The sequence below is a fragment of the Dicentrarchus labrax genome, unplaced genomic scaffold (assembly GCF_905237075.1).
Source record: "Dicentrarchus labrax unplaced genomic scaffold, dlabrax2021, whole genome shotgun sequence".
NCBI lineage: Eukaryota > Metazoa > Chordata > Actinopteri > Moronidae > Dicentrarchus > Dicentrarchus labrax.
The window spans coordinates 1,194,890-1,213,913 of NW_026136721.1; the positions used below are offsets into that span (position 1 = coordinate 1,194,890).

Sequence of the window (19,024 nt, forward strand, 5' to 3'; positions counted from 1 at the left end):
TGACTTCAGCTCTTAACCTCTGCCAGCTCCACCAGTGGCTCCATCTATACAAACTCATGTTGTGCAGCCAAACACAAAGAAAAACCCACAGAAACTGATTGAAGGTTCCACTCAAGATCCTAAAGTTTACAAAGATACCAAATATGTCAGGATGGATTTTGGGGAAATGTGAACAAAAAACATCTACAATATTTATTTTAGGAACAGTGGAGTCATAAAAATTAAATCAGCTTCACTTTAAACTATTCAGTCAGTATAAGCGTCACATAGCTTCATAACAATGTTGGAAAAAGTAAAAGTGAATCTATTAGTTATTGTCTGATAGTTGAAAAAGAGATTATTGATTTATTCATTGTATTCATTGTCATCATTTCTTTTAAAACACATGATGGGGAATATAAGATGGAAATAAAGAGTGAATCATTCAGTGTAGATTCTTCTTGTTATATTCAGGTCTTAAATGTGGAGCTCAACATTGCTCTGCCACAGTCAATGGACTAAACCACTGAAGAAGAAAACAGACTTTAGCATTAAGATACTCATTGTGGATCAGTATAATATCAGCCTTATGTCTGCACTTTACTGTCAGCACAACTTTCACATCATATTCATCTCAGCACAGAAATAAAAAATGGTGTCTGACCTCAGAGTCTCCAGTCTACAGTGTGGACTCTCCAGAAAACCACACAGCAGCTTCACTCCTGAATCCTGCAGATTGTTGTCACTCAGGTCCAGTTCTCTCAGATGGGAGGGGTTGGACTTCAGAGCTGAGACCAGATAATCACAGCTGATCTCTAACAACCTGCAGTGATTCAATCTGAATAAAGAATAAAAGATGTGAGTTTAGAAGACAATGTTCCTGCTTGAAATCATTCAGTGTTTAATAATCTGTTCAGAGCTGAAGAAGGTTTACAATGTACAAGTTTAGAAAATGGAAACTCCAAACAGCTGAACCCAACAGGATGCAGGAGTTTTTTAATCCATCGTGGGTCTAACTAGCCTGTTCTGTGAGGTTCTTCTGATGGGGTGGAACCACACAGAAGGAACTTTTAGACTCTAGTTTAGTTCCTGTGGTTCAATAGTACCTGGAACTTGTGAAATCTGAAATACTGATGACCAAACTTAAAGGGGACATATAATGCAAAATGCACTTTTGTTAATGTTTATACACACACATTTGGGTATTCAGCTCAAAAGCTCTGTTCAGATTGTCATAGCACCACCTCCCCTCTGACTAACACCCTCCCTCGGACAATAGCTGCCTGAAAATTGGACATTCTATGCGTCAATTTCGTGTCAGCCACTAGGTGCCACTACTTTTAAGCAGTCCTTTAGGCTAATAACTCCTCCTCATTTGTCGCATATTCAAAAACCTTAGTGAATGGAGCCAGATCTCCCGGTACAGGCCACACCCATTTCCTCCTATAATTTATTTTTTCCGCGACAGTGCGAAATGTCCATAAACTACTTTTCCGTGTTCCTCCTATGCGCTTTGTCAGATTTTTATGAAACTTTTTATGTAGCACCTGGGGACCGTCCTGGCATTTTGATATATATACACTTCCTGTACATTTTTCGTCAAAACAGGAAGTGGAGTATTTCTCCACATTGGTATGTCCAATTGACATCAAGCTTGGGTTCATAGTTCCTCATGTTTCCATTAGGCATCGTGCACAATTTCAGGCCATTGCCACAAGGTGGCGCTCTCTAAAATGAAGAAGTTTATATCTCTGCATTGGCAAGTTTGATTAAATCGATGCTTGGTATGATGCTTGCCAACGGCTCCATGAGGCTCACTAATAAATGTGTCAACAGTAAATCACTTTGCGGAGTGCATAATAGTTATGAATATGAAATTCACAAGGCCTGTAACTCACATACCAAAAATTGTGTTTGTCGTGTTTGTAGCGCCCCTACAGTTTTTAAAAGAGCAGCCCCGGCGCCACGTTTCACCGATATGCATGAAACTCAATAGGAACGTGGAACGTGCTGAGACCTACAGAAAAGCCTCTTGGACCCATACTCCAAACCCCACAGTAAGTCAGCCATTTTCATTTTCATTTTCACTTTCGGCAAACTTTTTGCCTTGTATTTTAACAAACTCCTACTAGGGGACTCATCGGAGCTACTTCAAAATTGGTCGGTACAGTCAAAAAACATTGCTTATTAAATATTGCGGGCGCCCAGTTAGCTCAGTCGGTAGAGCTGGCAACCCGTGTACGGAGTCGCTGCAGCGGCCCAGGTTCGAATCCAATCTGTGGTCCTTTGCTGCGTGTCATGCCCTCTCTCCCGTCAATCTTCGGTCTCTATCAAATGAAAAGGCCTTTAAAATCTATATATATATATATTGTGGTATTTGTGACTGTACGTTGAACGGCGTGTACGTGGCGTGCCGTCAAAGTTTGATGTACCACAGAAGACACAAATTTGCTATAACTTGAGTGTACATTGTTCAATTGACACCAAACTTGGGTACTTAGGCATCTTGCACAATTTGAGGCCATCGCCACAAGGTGGCGCTCTCTAAAATGAAGAAGTTTAGAATAGAATTTAGAAGCAGTTATTGAATTAATTTTGAAAGTAGAAATCCAGCTAAACTCAGTAACAGTGAGGAGCTGCCTGCCAAAACACAGGCAACGCCAAGGCGGAAGTGGTAGGGCCAGAGCGTCATCCGCTTCATAATGCTGATCAATCAGAGCAGACTGGGCTTTACGGAGGGGGGTCCTAAAGAGACAGGAGCTAAAACAGAGCATTTCACACAGAGGCTGAAAAGAGGCAGTGTGAGAAAAATTATGTTTAAACATTAAAACATCTAAACCTGTTCTAATAGAGCCACTAAATACAATTATGAACCTGAAAAGAGGCATGATATGATTGAAGACAAACTAACTTGATCTGACCTGAGTGTTTCCAGTTTACAGTGTGGGCTTGCCAGTCCAGCAGACAGCAGCTTCAGTCCTGACTCATTCAGGTTGTTGTCACTCAGGTCCAGCTCTCTCAGACTAGAGGACTGGGAGCTGAGAACTGACGACAGAGCTTCAAAACTTCTCTTGGAGAGGTTACAGCGACTCAGTCTGAATAGACAGTAATCAACAATTAGAACAATAACATTTGTGTTATTAATACAATAACAAATAAAACAGACAGTAGAGTATTTATAAGTAATAATAGTAAGTAATAATACAGAAGTCCAACTCTCTCTGTACTTACAGAGCTTTGTTGGAGGCTATGACCACTGGCAGCAGCCTCAGAAGAGCCTCCTCTGAACCAGAATATTTCTTCAGGTCAAACACGTCCAGATCTTTTTCTGATGACAGTAAGATGAAGACCAGAGCTGACCACTGAGCAGGAGACAGTTTATCTGTGGAGAGACTTCCTGAACTCAGGGACTGTTGGATCTCCTCCACTAGAGAATGATCATTTAGTTCATTCAGACAGTGGAACAGATTGATGCTTCTCTCTGCAGAAGGAGTCTCTTCAATCTTCTTCTTGATGTACTGGACCGTTTCCTGATTGGTCTGTGGGTTACTTCCTGTCTGTGTCAGCAGGCCTTGTAGGAGATTCTGATTGGTCTCCAGTGAAAGACCCAGGAGGAAGCGGAGGAACAAGTCCAGGTGTCCATTTGGACTCTGTAAGGCCTTGTCCACAGCACTCTGGTGGAGATGCTTCAGATTCTGTTTGTCTTGAAATAATGTAGATTTCAGGAATGTTGTTTGTTGTTCTGCCAGCAGATTGACTCCAGAGTTGATGAATGTCAGATGGACATGAAGAGCAGCCAGAAACTCCTGAACACTCAGATGGACAAAGCAGAAGACCTTGTCCTGGTACAGTCCACTCTCCTCTTTAAAGATCTGTGTGAACACTCCTGAGTACACTGAGGCTGCTCTGATATCGATGCCACACTCTGTCAGGTCTGATTGATAGAAGATCAGGTTGCCTTTCTGCAGCTGCTCAAAAGCCAGTTTCCCCAGAGACTCAATCATCTTCTTGTTCTCTGGACTCAAGTGTGGATCTGTCACAGCTCCTCCTTCATACTTGATGTTCTTCAGTTTGCACTGAACCACCAGGAAGTGGATGAACATCTCAGTCAGGCTCTTGGGCAGCTCTCCTCTCTCTCTGGTCTTTAAGACATCCTCCAGAACTGTGGCAGTGATCCAGCAGAAGACTGGGATGTGGCACATGATGTGGAGGCTTCGTGATGTCTTGATGTGGGAGATGATTCTGCTGGCCTGCTCCTCATCTCTGAACCTCTTCCTGAAGTACTCCTCCTTCTGTGGGTCAGTGAATCCTCTGACCTCTGTCACTATGTCAAAACACTCAGGAGGGATCTGATTGGCTGCTGCAGGTCCTGTGGTTATCCAGACGCGAGCAGAGGGAAGCAGGTTCCCCCTGATGAGGTTTGTCAGCAGCACATCCACTGAGGTGGACTCTGTAACATCAGTCAGGATCTCAGTGTTGTTGAAGTCCAGAGGAAGTCGATACTCATCCAGACCGTCAAAGATGAACACAACCTGGAACTCTTCAAACCTGCAGATTCCTGCTTCTTTGGTTTCAGTAAAGAAGTGATGAACAAGTTCCACCAAGCTGAACTTTTTCTCTTCCAGCACATTCAGCTCTCTGAAAGTGAATGGAAACATGAACTGTATGTCCTGGTTGGCTTTGTCTTCAGCCCAGTCCAGAGTGAACTTCTGTGTTAAGACTGTTTTCCCAATGCCAGCTACTCCCTTTGTCAGCACGGTTCTGATTGGTTCATCTCTTCCAGGTGAGGGTTTAAAGATGTCTTCTTGTCTGATTGTTCTCTCTGGTCTGTCTGGTTTCCTGGATGCTGTTTCAATCTGTCTGACCTCGTGTTCATCATTGACCTCTGCAGTACCTCCCTCTGTGATGTAGATTTCTGTATAGATCTGGTTCAGAAGGGTTTGGTTTCCTGCTTTAGCAATTCCCTCAAACACACACTGGAACCTCTTCTTCAGGTAAGATTTAAGTTTTTGCTGACAAACTTCAGAATGACTTCCTGAACAAACACAAACAAAAATCATCAGCGTTGGCAGTCTTTGTATTGACTTTATCTAAATTTGCCTCCAACTTAGCCTGAACATACTTTTGTTAATGGGGAATGGTGCTTCCTCTGATTCTATACATGCTGAGAGTTTCTGCACTATTTATCAATTGTATTTCCTCGCTGTATATAACAATAATTCCTGGTTATAACATGACCTTAAAAATGTAATTGCACACCATGATTGCACAAATTCTGCTAGGTTACTCCCTCCCAGCATTTAAAAGATGTAGCAGCAGCCAATAGGGATGTTGGTGACTAACTTTACAGTCAATTAAATGGAAATTAAAAGTTCACTAGTCTGAAAGTAGCTCCACCATCCTCTTTCCCCTGAATAGTGACTTCTCTAACAGATAAGCTGTGTGAGGTTAGATGGTAGAAAGTGAAATAAGCTGCTAGAATCCCAAAGCAGGAACCAAAAGTTGGACTATAACTTATAAAGTGGGAGAAAGAGGACTCTTAAAACCAGCGGTGGCTTTAGTGCAGGGACAGGGGCCTGCTGCCTGCTGTGGCTGTATCCTGAGAGACTCTCTGGTGTGTGTGTCTGTGTGGGAGTGTCAGTATGTAGTCCTGCTGATTATCATGGGGTCTCATGAAAACAACGCATGGGGACACATGAGCATAAAACCATCCAGGTTACTCAGGGACATTAATATCTCCCAGTGTTTTAAACCAAGGAGTAAATAAAAGAGAATGAAATCAGGTGGCTCCATCATGCCTTTGTCCTCTCAAATAGCAATGATTGATAACTTAAACCTTCTCTCATAATAACCAGATCAGGCCTCCAGTTTTACTCTTTGGTAAATACAATCTGTACTTGGAGACACTGTTCCTTTACAAGGATCATGTTGTCAGTGTTAACCTACTCTTTTTACCTGAAATACAAATAAATAAAGTGTGACTGACCTTCTGGTCCTGAGCTGGTGTCTGGCAGACTCTGCACCAGATCGTTCCTCTTTATCCTCTCTAAAACCTTCTTGGTCACCTTCAGAGCTCGATCAAGGTTAAAGGCGTTCACCATCAGGTCCACTGTGTCCCACCTTTCTGCCTTCTCCAGCTTGAGTTTGTAGCCTTCCAGGATGTCGTGCTGCTTCAGATACCATTTAAACATATTGAATTCCTCATCTTTTAAATCCCCTAGAGTGTTCAAAAGGTCCTCTGCTGTCATCGTGGCTCTCTGTTAAAGTCAGGCAGTGTTGGCAACCTGAAGGAAAACAGTTACACAAATGTATCAGAGCAACAACAGGAGTTCTGATTGGCCGACACAGGAGCTGTGTTAGTTTGCAGTATTTGTGTGCAGAGTCCAGTTAAAGCTCCTCCTGCTGCTGGGATGAACTTAATGTCATTTTGAAATGGAACACTGCTCACACTTCTTTCAGTTAAAGACAGCCATCTTTGAGTTAAAGCAGCACTCCGGTGTTGTGTTGCTTTCAATGTACATGCACAGAAACAGGCATACATACAGCAAACAATGACAACAGGGTCTATAAGGTAAACAAGGTGTGTCATCCCCTCTCTTTCCACCCATGTTTCCTGTCTCTCTACAGCTGTCTATCAAATAAGCCAACAAAAGGCCAAAAAAAAAGACATTTAGTTTGAAACTTGAATGTAGTTGGAGGGACTTTATGACCCAGCAGAGATTATGTGTAGTGTCAGATGATAAACTGATCACAGGTCAGATGCAGGTGTGGTAGGTGGTACAGACAGAAACCTGTTTCAGACCTGCACTAATGTAAATGTGTCACAAGATAAAACAAACATTTAAAATTTCAATTTCAATCAGAACTCAATTTTGACAAGAATTGAGTCAGTGCGGTTCGCCTTTGGTGGGCTGTGTAATTCAATTCAATTCAATTAATTTTAGTTTATAATCATCAAAACATAATTGAAAATGACTTTAATATTAAAGATCCTCTGGGCTCCACCCTTAAATAAGGGAAACGATAGCCAATAATCGATTAATCAGTCTCATAAAAATACACTAAACTACTTATTCAAAAGTCAGATTAATAATTAAACTAAAATCTTTATTAATAGTTAAAGTGGGAGTTTTGGAGTTCTGCATAGAAGAGGTTGGTGTCGCTGACTCTTGTACGACATTAAATAGGCCACCATATATAAACAGAAGTATTTATTAAAGAGATATAACAAAAGCAAACAGACGATAATACACTATATACAATGTGTGTGTGTGTGTGTGTGTCCTTTGTCCTCTGACCACATATTTTCACTTTTTATTAAAGTGGCACCAGCATTGTTGTCATTGTAGCTTTTTGAAATGTGGAGTGTATTGTGAAAACATAATGACAACCTATCATGACACACAATATGTAAGTAAAGCAACAAAAATGACTTATGATGGACATATCTAAGGGACAATTCAGCTAGAGGATAGATTAACCCCACAAAACCCACTGTTAGACCCCAGGCAGATACTGTAGTCACTAGTGAAAATGTATAGCTTAATTTACCCTATTATTGTCCTGATTATTTTGGTTGGACTGGTCATTTGTTTTTCCCTAATATTTACAATCTGTGGCACACGAAGTACATTTATTGTTGAATAGAGAACGCATATTAGGGGGTTGTCAAATGATGCAGGATGAGGAACTGAGAGTTTGCATACAGTGAAAGGCACACAGGCTGCATTAAGTTCACACTGATACTCAGTACGTGCAACTTTATAAGTCCTTATTTCTTCCTTTATTTTATAAGGAGTATGGTTTAAACCTGTTCTATATGAAATGCCCTGAGATAACTTCTGTTATGATTTGGAACTAAATAAAATTCAGTTGAATTGAATCAGTATTGTCAGCTGAAATGTATCTTAAGTTCTACAGTCTAACTGCTATGTTAGTGCTTTAAATGGGCTTTGAAGTGCTTAGGTCCCTCCACCACCACATACATACTCCTAAACTGAGTTTCTCACTCTTTCTCTGTGTGTACAGACAGACCCCTTATTTTAATTTAGTATCTGTTGGTCACATACACACAGACACAGAAATCTGAATTACAGTAAGTTTAAAAGTCCTGTTTTAATGTCAAATTATATATAATCAGAATCAGAATCAGATTTATTGCCAGGTAGGTTTTTACTCATATGAGGAATTTGTCTTGGTGCAATGGTGCTTATTTTTTAGTTTTTTCATTTTATAAGGAATATGGTTCTTTAATTTCACAAACTGTGGTCTGCCTGTCGGATAGTCATCGACCCATGTGATGAGGGGAGCACCCACCTGCATGTTCTCCAGTTTGGCCTTCAGCTGTCCGGGCTGGATGGTGTTGAATGCGCTGGAGAAGTCGAAGAACATGATGCGGACTGAGGTGTTGGGTCTGTCCAGGGAGGAATAGGCTTTCTGCAACAGGTAGATGATGGCATCATCAACCCCCACATGAGGTTGATATGCGAACTGCAGGGGGTCTTGCGATGCGCACACTAGTGGTCTGAGGTGTGCCAGGACCAGTCTCTCCATGACTTTCATGATGTGAGAGGTCAGTGCTACCGGCCTGAAGTCCTTTAGTGTCACAGGATGTCCTTTTTTTGGGCACTGGGACCAGGCAGGATGTTTTCCAGAGCACTGGCACTCTCTGAAGGTGCAGCCTGAGGTTGTAGAGCTGCTGCAAAACTCCACAGAGCTGGCTGGAACATGCCTTCAGTACTCAGGGGCTGATGTGGTCCAGTCCAGCAGCTTTCCTCTGTTTGAGCCTCTCCAGCTCTCTCCTCACTTGGCTGACAGTGATATGAAGTCCAGTCTGGGAGGTAGTGGGCGATGTGGCAGGGTCTGTACTGGGGGGTGGGGGTGACGAGGTTGATACAGAGAGGTGTCTGTTGCAGGAGGTGGTAGGGGGCTGTGGGGGCTGTGAGGGCTGTGGGAGTGTCCTGGGGTTATTGCTCAGAGGAGCATCCAAGATGTTCGACAGCCTTACGTGTCTTGGGGGCTGATTGTGGGGGGCGGCGCCCGTGCATGGGGACAATTGCATACCGGTATTTTTGCTACTGTGCAAATTTCCATGACTTTTGGAGCATGTTGTGGCCGCCAAATATTTGGTCGTTGGCGGCAATTCAATTCAATTCAATTCAATTTTATTTGTATAGCGCCAATTCATAACAGAAGTTATCTCAGGACACTTTTCAAATAGAGCAGGTCTAGACCGAACTCTTTAACATTAATTACAGAGACCCAACAGTACCACCATGAGCAAGCACTTGGCGACAAGGGCAAGGAAAAACTGCCTGTTAAAAGGCAGAAACCTAGGACAGATCCTCCGGCTCTAGGTGGGTGGTCGTCTGTCTCGACCAGTTGGGGTGAGAGAGAGAGAGAGAGAGAGAGAGAGAGAGAGAGAGAGAGAGAGAGAGAGAGCGACAGACAGACAGACAGGTGCACAGCAACAACAGTATTGGCAATGGCAGTCAAGCAGGACCATGGCAGGAGGCTCCACCAGGATCCATGAGAACCTGCGAGACGAGAAAGCACAAGAACTCCGGGGAAGAAGTGAAGTTAGTAACATGCATTAAAGGGACATGAATGAGTGCAGAAAGAGAGAGGAAGAGAGTAGCTCAGTGCACCATGGGAAATCCCCCGATAGTCTAGGCCTATAGCAGCATAACTAAGGGATGGTTCAGGACTCACCTGATCCAGCCCTAACTATAAGCTTTATCAAAGAGGAATGTCTTAAGCCTACTCTTGAAAGTGGTGAGGGTGTCTGCCTCCCGAACCACAACTGGAAGCCGGTTCCACAGGAGAGGAGCTTGGTAACTGAAGGCTCTGGCTCCTGTTCTACTTTTAGAGACTATAGGAACCACAAGTAGCCCAGCATTCAGAGAACGTAGTGTTCTAGTGGGGTAATAGGGTACTATGAGCTCTTTAAGATATGAAGGGGCCTGACCATGAAGAGCTTTATAGGTGAGGAGGAGTATTTTAAATTCAATTCTACATTTTATAGGGAGCCAATGCAGAGTAGCTAGTACAGGAGAGATGTGATCTCTTTTTCTAGTTCCTGTCAGTACTCGTGCTGCAGCGTTCTGAATTAATTGGAGCGTTTTAATGGACTTATTGGGGCAACCTGATAATAAAGAGTTGCAGTAATCCAGCCTTGAAGTAACAAATGCATGGATTAGTTTTTCTGCATCTGTCTGTGATAGTATGTGTCTAATTTTTCTAATATTGCGTAAATGAAAGAAGGCAGTCCTAGAGGTCTGCTTTATGTGGGAGTTAAATGACAAATCCTGATCAAAGATAACTCCAAGATTCCTGACAGTGGTGCTAGAGGCCAAGTTAATGCCATCTAGAGTGACTATATCTTTAGACAATGAGTCTCTAAGGTTTTTGGGGCCAAGAACAAGAATTTCGGTTTTTTCTGAGTTTAACATCAGAAAATTGCAGGTCATCCAGGATTTTATGTCCTTAAGACATGTTTGTAATTTAGATAATTGATTAATTTCATTGGGTTTGATTGATAGATATAACTGCGTATCATCTGCATAACAGTGAAAGTTAATGGAGTGATTCCTAATAATGTTGCCTAAAGGGAGCATATATAAAGTAAATAGTATTGGTCCAAGTACAGAACCTTGTGGAACTCCATGACTAACTTTAGTATTTATGGAGGATTCATCGTTAACATGTACAAACTGAGTACGATCTGATAAGTATGACTTAAACCAGGTTAGGGCAGTTCCTTTAATGCCAATTTGATGCTCAAGTCTCTGTAAAAGAATATCATGGTCAATGGTGTCAAATGCAGCACTAAGATCTAATAATACAAGTACAGAGACAAGTCCATTGTCAGAAGCAGTCAGAAGGTCATTATTAACTTTAACCAGAGCTGTCTCTGTGCTATGATGAACTCTAAATCCTGACTGAAAATCCTCAAATAAACTATTGTTATGTAGAAAGTCACACAACTCTTTGGCGACTACTTTCTCCAGAATCTTAGAGAGGAAGGGGAGGTTAGAAATCGGTCTATAGTTGGCTAAAACCCCTGGGTCAAGAGTAGACTTTTTAAGAAGGGGTTTAATTACAGCTACTTTAAAGGACTGTGGTACATATCCTGATAATAAAGAAAGATTAATCATATCCAGTAAAGAAGTGCCAATTAAGGGAACAACTTCTTTAAGCAGCCTAGTTGGGATCGGGTCTAACAGACAGGTTGATGGCTTCGATGAAGAAATGATTGAAGTTAACTGATGAAGATCGATAGCAGAAAAACAGTCTAAATATACATCTAAGTTTACATTGACAGAAGTCCCTGAACTTGGAGAGCCACTGATAACTGTTGATGGCAGTTGGTGATTAATTTTTTCTCTAATAGTAATAATTTTATTATAGAAGAAGCTCATGAAGTCATTGCTACTTAAGTTTATGGGGATATGTGGCTCGATAGAGCTGTGACTCTCTGTCAGCCTGGCTACAGTGCTGAAGAGGAACCTAGGGTTGTTCTTATTTTCTTCTATTAGTGCTGAGTAATAGGCTCCTCTGGCATTACGGAGGGCCTTTCTATAAATCTTAAGATCATCTTGCCAATTTGAGCGATATTCTGATAATTTGGAAGAGCGCCATTTCCTTTCAGATTTCCTAGCTATTTGTTTTAACTGGCGGGTTTGGTGGTTATACCAAGGTGCTAGTCTCCTATGTTTTAATAATTTCCTTTTTATAGGAGCGATAGAGTCTAATGTTGATCGTAGTGAGCCTGTAGCACTATCGACAAGATTATCAATTTCAGAGGGACTAAAGTTGTTATAGGACTCTGTTAAATTCAGACATGGCATTGAATTAAACACTGAAGGAATCTCCTCCTTAAATTTAGCTACAGCACTGTCAGATAAACATCTGCTGTAGGAAGTTTTGCCTAATGGCTTATAATCTAATAGTATGAATTCAAAAGTTACTAAATAATGGTCAGATAGGAAAGGATTATGTGGGAAGACTATTAAATGTTCAATATCAATGCCATATGATAGAACAAGGTCAAGAGTGTGATTAAAACAATGAGTTGGTTTATTTACACTCTGACAGAAGCCAATTGAGTCTATTAATGATATAAATGCATTACTAAGGCTGTCATTGTCAACATCCACATGAATATTAAAATCACCTACAATAATTACTTTATCTGATTTAAGGACTAAGCTTGATAGAAACTCTGAAAATTCAGATATAAAATCAGAGTACGGTCCAGGAGCGCGGTACACTATAACAAATAGAACTGGCTGCAGTGTTTTCCAGTTTGGGTGAGAAAGACTAAGAACAAGGCTTTCAAATGAATTATAATTTAGTTTAGGTTTAGGGTCCATTAAAACGCTCGAATCATATATAGCTGCTACTCCACCTCCTCGGCATGTGCCTCGAGGAATGTGAGTATTAATATGACTGGGGGGGTGGATTCATTTAGGCTAACATACTCCTCGTGGGACAACCAGGTCTCAGTAAGACAAAGTAAATCAATATCATAATCTGATATTAATTCATTCACTAGAACAGCTTTAGAGGACAGAGACCTGATATTTAACAGCCCACATTTCATTCTCTTATTTTGTGCTACTGAGGAGTTGGTTTTAATTTTTTTTAGATTTTTATGTTGAACTCCTCTTGTTTTTATTTCTTTAAATAGTTTAGGTGGTCGGGGGACAGACACAGTCTCTATGGGGTTTTGGGTGGGTGACTGTTCTAAAGAAAGCGCAGAGAAGTGTGTAAGACAGCAGCTCTGCTTCCTGGTCCTAACTCTGGACTGTCAGGTTTTAGAGATAAACTTCGCCATATTTCTAGATAAGAGAGCCGCTCCATCCAAAGTGGGATGGATGCCGTCTCTCCTAATCAGACCAGGTTTTCCCCAAAAAAGGCTTCCAGTTATCAATGAAGCCCACATCGTTTGCTGGACACCACCTCGACAGCCCGCGGTGGAATGACGACATGCGGCTATACATGTCATCACTGGTCACATTGGGGAGGGGTCCAGAGAAAACTACGGAGTCTGACATTGTCTTAGCATAATTACACACCGACTCCACATTAATCTTAGTGACCTCCGATTGGCGTAAACGGGTGTCGTTACCGCCGACGTGGATAACAATCTTACTGTATTTACGTTTATCTTTAGCCAGCAGTTTTAGATATGATTCAATGTCGCCCGCTCTGGCCCCAGGGATACATTTAACTATGGCCGCTGGCTTCGCTAACTTCACGTTTCTGACTATGGAGCTGCCAATAACCAGAGTTGGTTCCTCAGCGGGTGTATCGCTGAGTGGGGACAATGTATTAGAAACATGAAGCGGTTGGTGGTGACCTGTGGGCTTCGCCGTTCTAGTCTTCCTTCGCTCAGTCACCCAGCCTCCCTGTCTTCCCGGCTGCTCTAGAACTACCGGAGGAACTACCGGGGGAACTACCGGGGGAACTACCGGAGGATCTACCGGAGGACGGCTAACAGAAGCTACCTTCGGTCGGACCGCACCGGCTACCGGGGGCTGGCTAACTATAGCGGCTAAAGATATCTCCGTGGTGCGGTGCCGTTCCTCTAACTCACTAAGCCTCGCCTCCAGCGCAGTAAATAAACTACATTTAATACAGGTACCATTATCTTTAAAGGAGGCAGAGGAATAACTGAACATCTGACACACTGAGCAGGACAGAGGAGAGGGAGAGGGAGAAGCCATAGCTAACTGCTAATGCTAATGAAACTAGAGTGTATGAAAAACTTTGAAAGTAGTGAAAAGTCCCTAAAAGAAGGAGAAACTCCAAGTGTTTAAGTAGAACTAGTCTACGTTTAAATGTTAAGCGGGTAAATAACCGCTGTAACGAGTAAAACTAATTTATATTTAGCGTTCACTGACAGAGCTACAGCACCAAACAGTGTACATAGAGCAGGAAGTAAACCGGAAATGAGTCAGTACGCTTACCGTAGCACGTCCAATCCAAACATGTGACCGAGTGAAGATAGCATCTTAGCATCGGCAGAAAATAAGAATTCCTTGCATTACAATAGGGCCTTGCACTGGTCAGTGCTCGGTCCCTAATAAGTGGCATATAACAAAACGTATAGATATAAATACATGTTACCATTGACAGGGTCTATCATACACAAATTCTTTTCCTGCTTTATTTTGTGATTATGAGTACACACAGATGTGGGCTTTTCTGTTCATCCTGTATTTGTTGGTCACATACGCACGGACATGAACATCAGAATCACAGACAATTTAACAGTCAGTTGTTCTGTTACAAAATTCTGCATCTACATCTGAGTACTCTTTGAATAGATCCTCTACTTCTGAACCTGTGAAGCAGGAATTCTGCTGGCTCAGTGTTTTTGGTAGCAATTACCCCATACACCTGATAAAGGATAATGAAACTGACTACATTCATTCTATTTATCTACAAATTACATTATATAAAGTATAATACAAGTTTATTAAATATTGCAACTGTCACCACAAACTACCAACACTAGCTAATTCAGCAATTCTAACACTTGATGATATGCATTGTTACTTTAAAGGTTTGGATTAAAAAAGGCTTGCTTTGAAACAATTACTGTATCTACATATGTACCATTTTCATTTATATTTTTCAATCATAACTGCAAACTATGTAAAATTATAGTGAGTATTCATCATTTAAATTTCCCCTGACTGTGTTTGCTGAGGGTTATATGAGAAGCTTACATGTCTCATGTCTATGTACACATTTTAAATTAGAGACAGGCAGCCAGAAAGCTTAGCTTAGACACAGGCCATCAGAACAATCATAGTTTTGATTTGTGTTGTTTGTTTTTTTTCTGGTTTTTTATCTGTATTTAGCCAACAAATATGAGTATGACACTGATCTTCAAATAATAAAATATATAAATCAAAGTGTATTTATCACAATTTCAAACTATAGCCCTAACCCAGTTAACACAGAATACATATAACCATGTAAATTCTTTACTATCTATGTACCATCTATGACTTAATTACATTTACGAGTTTATGATGTGGACCTAAACCATCAGCTCTACACTGAAGTAGTGAAGTGACCAGCACCCAGGGGCCTTCACAGGTGTGAATCTGTTTCATACTATCTCTTTTAAGGCCAGGACACACCAACCCGACGGCCAACCGTCAGCAGAAAAGCAGTCGGACTGATCAGTCGGCTCAAAAAAGTGCCTCCGTACACATAAAACCGACGCCGACTGGAGCATACGTTCTGCGCGTCCGTGAGGCGTAATACGTCCCCATAATAGCAGGCGGCGCTAATCCCCCAAAAAAATGGAAAGAAGAAAAAACGGAAATGACGGATCACTCTAGACTCTGTCGTCAGTCATTGTTTTCATCAGAGAGTGTTGATAGTAGTCAAGAAGGATTGTTTTTGTCATTACTCGCTGAATAAAAAAATACGATGGCTAATAATAACAAGATACTGGCGTTGTTTACCATCGTCACTTCCGGTTTTCTCGTGCACTCACTGATTCGCTAGTCAAGGGCTAGCACTCCACCAATCAGATTGGTCATTGAGGCCACTGGCCGATCGAATCGGCCAAATGAACGCCAACGCCGACTCCGACTGACGACAGCACGGGACAAACCGAACCGACTTGAGTCACCGACCTCGCCTGACTGTCCGACGACGTCCGACGGCCGATAATCAGGTTGGTGTGTCAAGGCCTTTACTCTTTGTTGGTCTGCAGCTTGGGAGAGGGTGTCTGGGTAAGCCCTTTCACATTGGGCTTCAGGGTTGTTAACTTATTAGTTATTTCACTCAGTTGCTAGCTCATGGTGGGAATTGTTCTCTCTGTAAATGTCATAAAGAATACAGTGTCGACCTGCTCTTTATGAAAAGTGTCCTGAGATAACTTCTGGTAGAATTTGACACTATATAAATAAATTGTAATTTAGTTGTATTGAAAAAATTGTCATAGGCAAGATGTTATATCTAATTTGGACTGACTGACACATTGTTATTCTCCTGTCCTGGGTTAAACATATGCTACACACTGCTGGCCTTTAGTGACGCATCTTCAGAGAGGTTGGCTACCAGTCTGGTTCTCTTTGTGCTCTATACTGTCAAAATAGCTACTTTTTTCTAAGAGAACAAACTGCAGGAAATAAATAAAATTGAATTATTAAAGGTTATTCACCTTTCTGTAATTAGGAGACACATAACCAATTGCAATTGTAAAAACTAAAACATAAACTATAGATCTGGTGATCTGATCCAATGTCAGCTTGTTAAGCAGTACCACATTCTGGCCTCCCCTCAGGTCTCATTGTGACCGTGACACTGTCACCTGAAGTCCTTCTGCATAGATGTAGATGTAAATTAAGTGTGGGGGTAGGGAAGCCTTATCTTCACACTTCTCTTTGTTTCTTGTGCTCAACCCTCAGTATTTGGATTGATCATTTATTTCAAAATGTATATTGTTTCTAATTTCAAAAGAAATGGCAGTTTGATTTTTTTCATAATATGTAGTACCACATTACTTGGCTACTCACAAGCCCAACTCTTAAAAAAAAAGACATCATTATGTAATCATGTATGTTTGTGCCACTAGCAAAGACTGCCAGTGTAAAATTTGTAAATTAATTGATTGAATGGTGACTTCATGCCTTACAAGTGTGCCTGGTGCCTTTCTGTTCCAATTACAGCCTTTGTTCAAAGTCATCCTTTTTGAATAAATACCTCAGCTATGACTTTCGAAGAACTATGTTTCTAATTTCTTATAACATTTAATTTTATCAAAGAAAGTGACATAAGTGAAATATTCATCTAAGTAACCTCAGATGAATATTTGTACATTAGTAAGATGCTTGTGATCAGCGATGAGACAATATCTTAAACTAACCTAATTTATCTGATTAAGTATTTTTATATTATAAGCACTGTGCTGATCAGCTGTCTCCGGAGACATGTCATGTGCCAGCCTGCTTCAAGTCATCCATCATCATCCCTGTCCCCAAAAAAACAAGGACCACAGGCCTCAATCATTACAGACCTGTTGCCCTCACCTCTGTGGTCATGAAGTCTTTTGAGCGCCTTGTGCTTTCCCACCTGAAAGCCGTACCAGACCCACTCCTGGACCCCCTACCCCTCTTCGCCTACAGAGCCATGATGATGCAGTTAACATGGCGCTGCACTTCATCCTCCAGCATCTGGACTCCCCAGGAACTGAACACTTTCACTTTAAGGTTCCTTCCCTGTTCTCATGTACCTGGATCCTCCCTTCTGTATCTACAGGAAATCACATGATTGAGTGTGTGTGTGTGTGTGTGTGTGTGTGTGTGTGTGTGTGTGTGTTATTCAGACCTGGTCTCTTGTTTTGTCCTTCTGTCCTGTGTCATTGGGTCTTTGCAGCTCATGAAAACTCTTTGCTTTTTAAACTACAACCATGCCAGGATCCTGTTTGTGGACTTCAGCTCTGCATTTAACACCATCATCCCAGCTCTGTTATAGGACAAGCTCTCCCAGCTCACTGTGCCTGATTCCACCTGCAGGTGGATCACAGACTTCCTGTCTGACAGGAAACAACAAGTGAAGCTGGGCAAAAATGTGTCTGACTCCCAGACTATCAGCACCGGATCCCCCCAAGGCTGTGTTCTTTCTCCTCTACTCTTCTCCCTGTACACCAACAGCTGCACCTCCAGTCACCAGTCCGTCAGGCTCCTGAAGTTCGCGGATGACACCTCCCTCATTGGGCTCATCTCTGGTGGAGATGAGTCAGATGGGAGATTGACCATCTAGTGACCTGGTGCAGCCAGAACAACCTGGAGCTAAACGCTCTAAAAACAGTGGACATGGTTGTGGACTTTAGAAAGAACCTAGCCCCACCCGCCCCCATCATCCTGTGTGACTCCCCAGTTGACTCTGGGGAGTCCTTCCGCTTCCTGGGTACCATCATCACCCAGGACCTCAATTGGGAGCTGAACATCAGCTCCCTCACCAAGAAAGCCCAGCAGAGGATGTACTTCCTGCGGCAGCTGAAGAAGTTCAACCTGCCAAAGACGATGATGGTGCACTTCTACACCGCCATCACAGAGTCCATCCTCACCTCATCCATCACCATCTGGTACGCTGCTGCCACTGCCAAGGAGAAGGGCAGACTGCAGCGTATCATTCGATCTGCTGAGAAGGTGATCGGCTGCAACCTTCCATCCTTCAATCTGGCAATAAATCTAATTCTGATTCTGTAATTCAGATTTCTGTGTCTGTGTGTATGTGACCAACAGATACTAAATGAAAAGAAAGGGTCTGTCTGTACACACAGAAAAAGAGTGAGAAACTCAGTTTAGGAGTATGTATGTGGTGGTGGAGGGACCTAAGCACTTCAAAGCCCATTTAAAGCACTAACATAGCAGTTAGACTGTAGAACTTAAGATACATTTCAGCTGACAATACTGATTCAATTCAACTGAATTTTATTTAGTTCCAAATCATAACAGAAGTTATCTCAGGCCATTTCATATAGAGCAGGTTTAAACCATACTCCTTATAAAATAAAGGAAGAAATAAGGACTTATAAAGTGGCCCATACTGAGTATCAGTGTGAACTTAATGCAGCCTGTGTGCCTTTCACTGTATGCAAACTCTCAGTTCCTCATCCTGCATCATTTGACAACCCCCTAATATGCCTTCTCTATTCAACAATAAATGTACTTCATGCGCCACAGATTGTAAATATTAGGGAAAAACAAATGATAGTTTATGCAGGTAAGGACTTTAGTCCAACCAAAACCATTTGCACTATAATAGGGTAAATGAAGCTACAAATTTTATCCAGTGATTACAGTAGCTGCCAGGGGTCTAACAGTGGGTGTTGTGGGGTTAATCTATCCTCTAGTTGACTTCCCTTAGATATGTCCAAAATAAATCATAATAGGTTGTCATTATGTTTTCACAATACACTCCACATTTAAAAAAACTACAATGACAACAATGCTGGTGCCACTTTAATAAATAAAAAAAACCTTAAAGGGACACTTCACCCATTTGCATT

General features: G+C 41.8%; 1 protein-coding gene across 22 annotated transcripts in view; it reads right to left on the reverse strand.

Annotated features, from left to right (window-relative positions):
* Nucleotides 1–19,024, reverse strand: part of LOC127355193 (NACHT, LRR and PYD domains-containing protein 12) — a 43,281-nt gene that overhangs the window by 21,909 nt on the left and 2,348 nt on the right. For all 22 annotated transcript variants that reach the window (XR_007881677.1, XM_051385796.1, XM_051385793.1 and 19 more), the window contains exons 2-5: nt 5,966–6,263; nt 3,211–5,014; nt 2,901–3,074; nt 644–817 (exon numbers count right to left, since the gene is read on the reverse strand). Coding sequence is in view for 21 of the 22 variants with exons in the window: in XM_051385796.1 (XP_051241756.1) it covers nt 644–817; nt 2,901–3,074; nt 3,211–5,014; nt 5,966–6,227 (2,414 nt within the window). In the remaining variant the exon portion in view is untranslated. The remainder of the gene's footprint in view (nt 1–643; nt 818–2,900; nt 3,075–3,210; nt 5,015–5,965; nt 6,264–19,024) is intronic.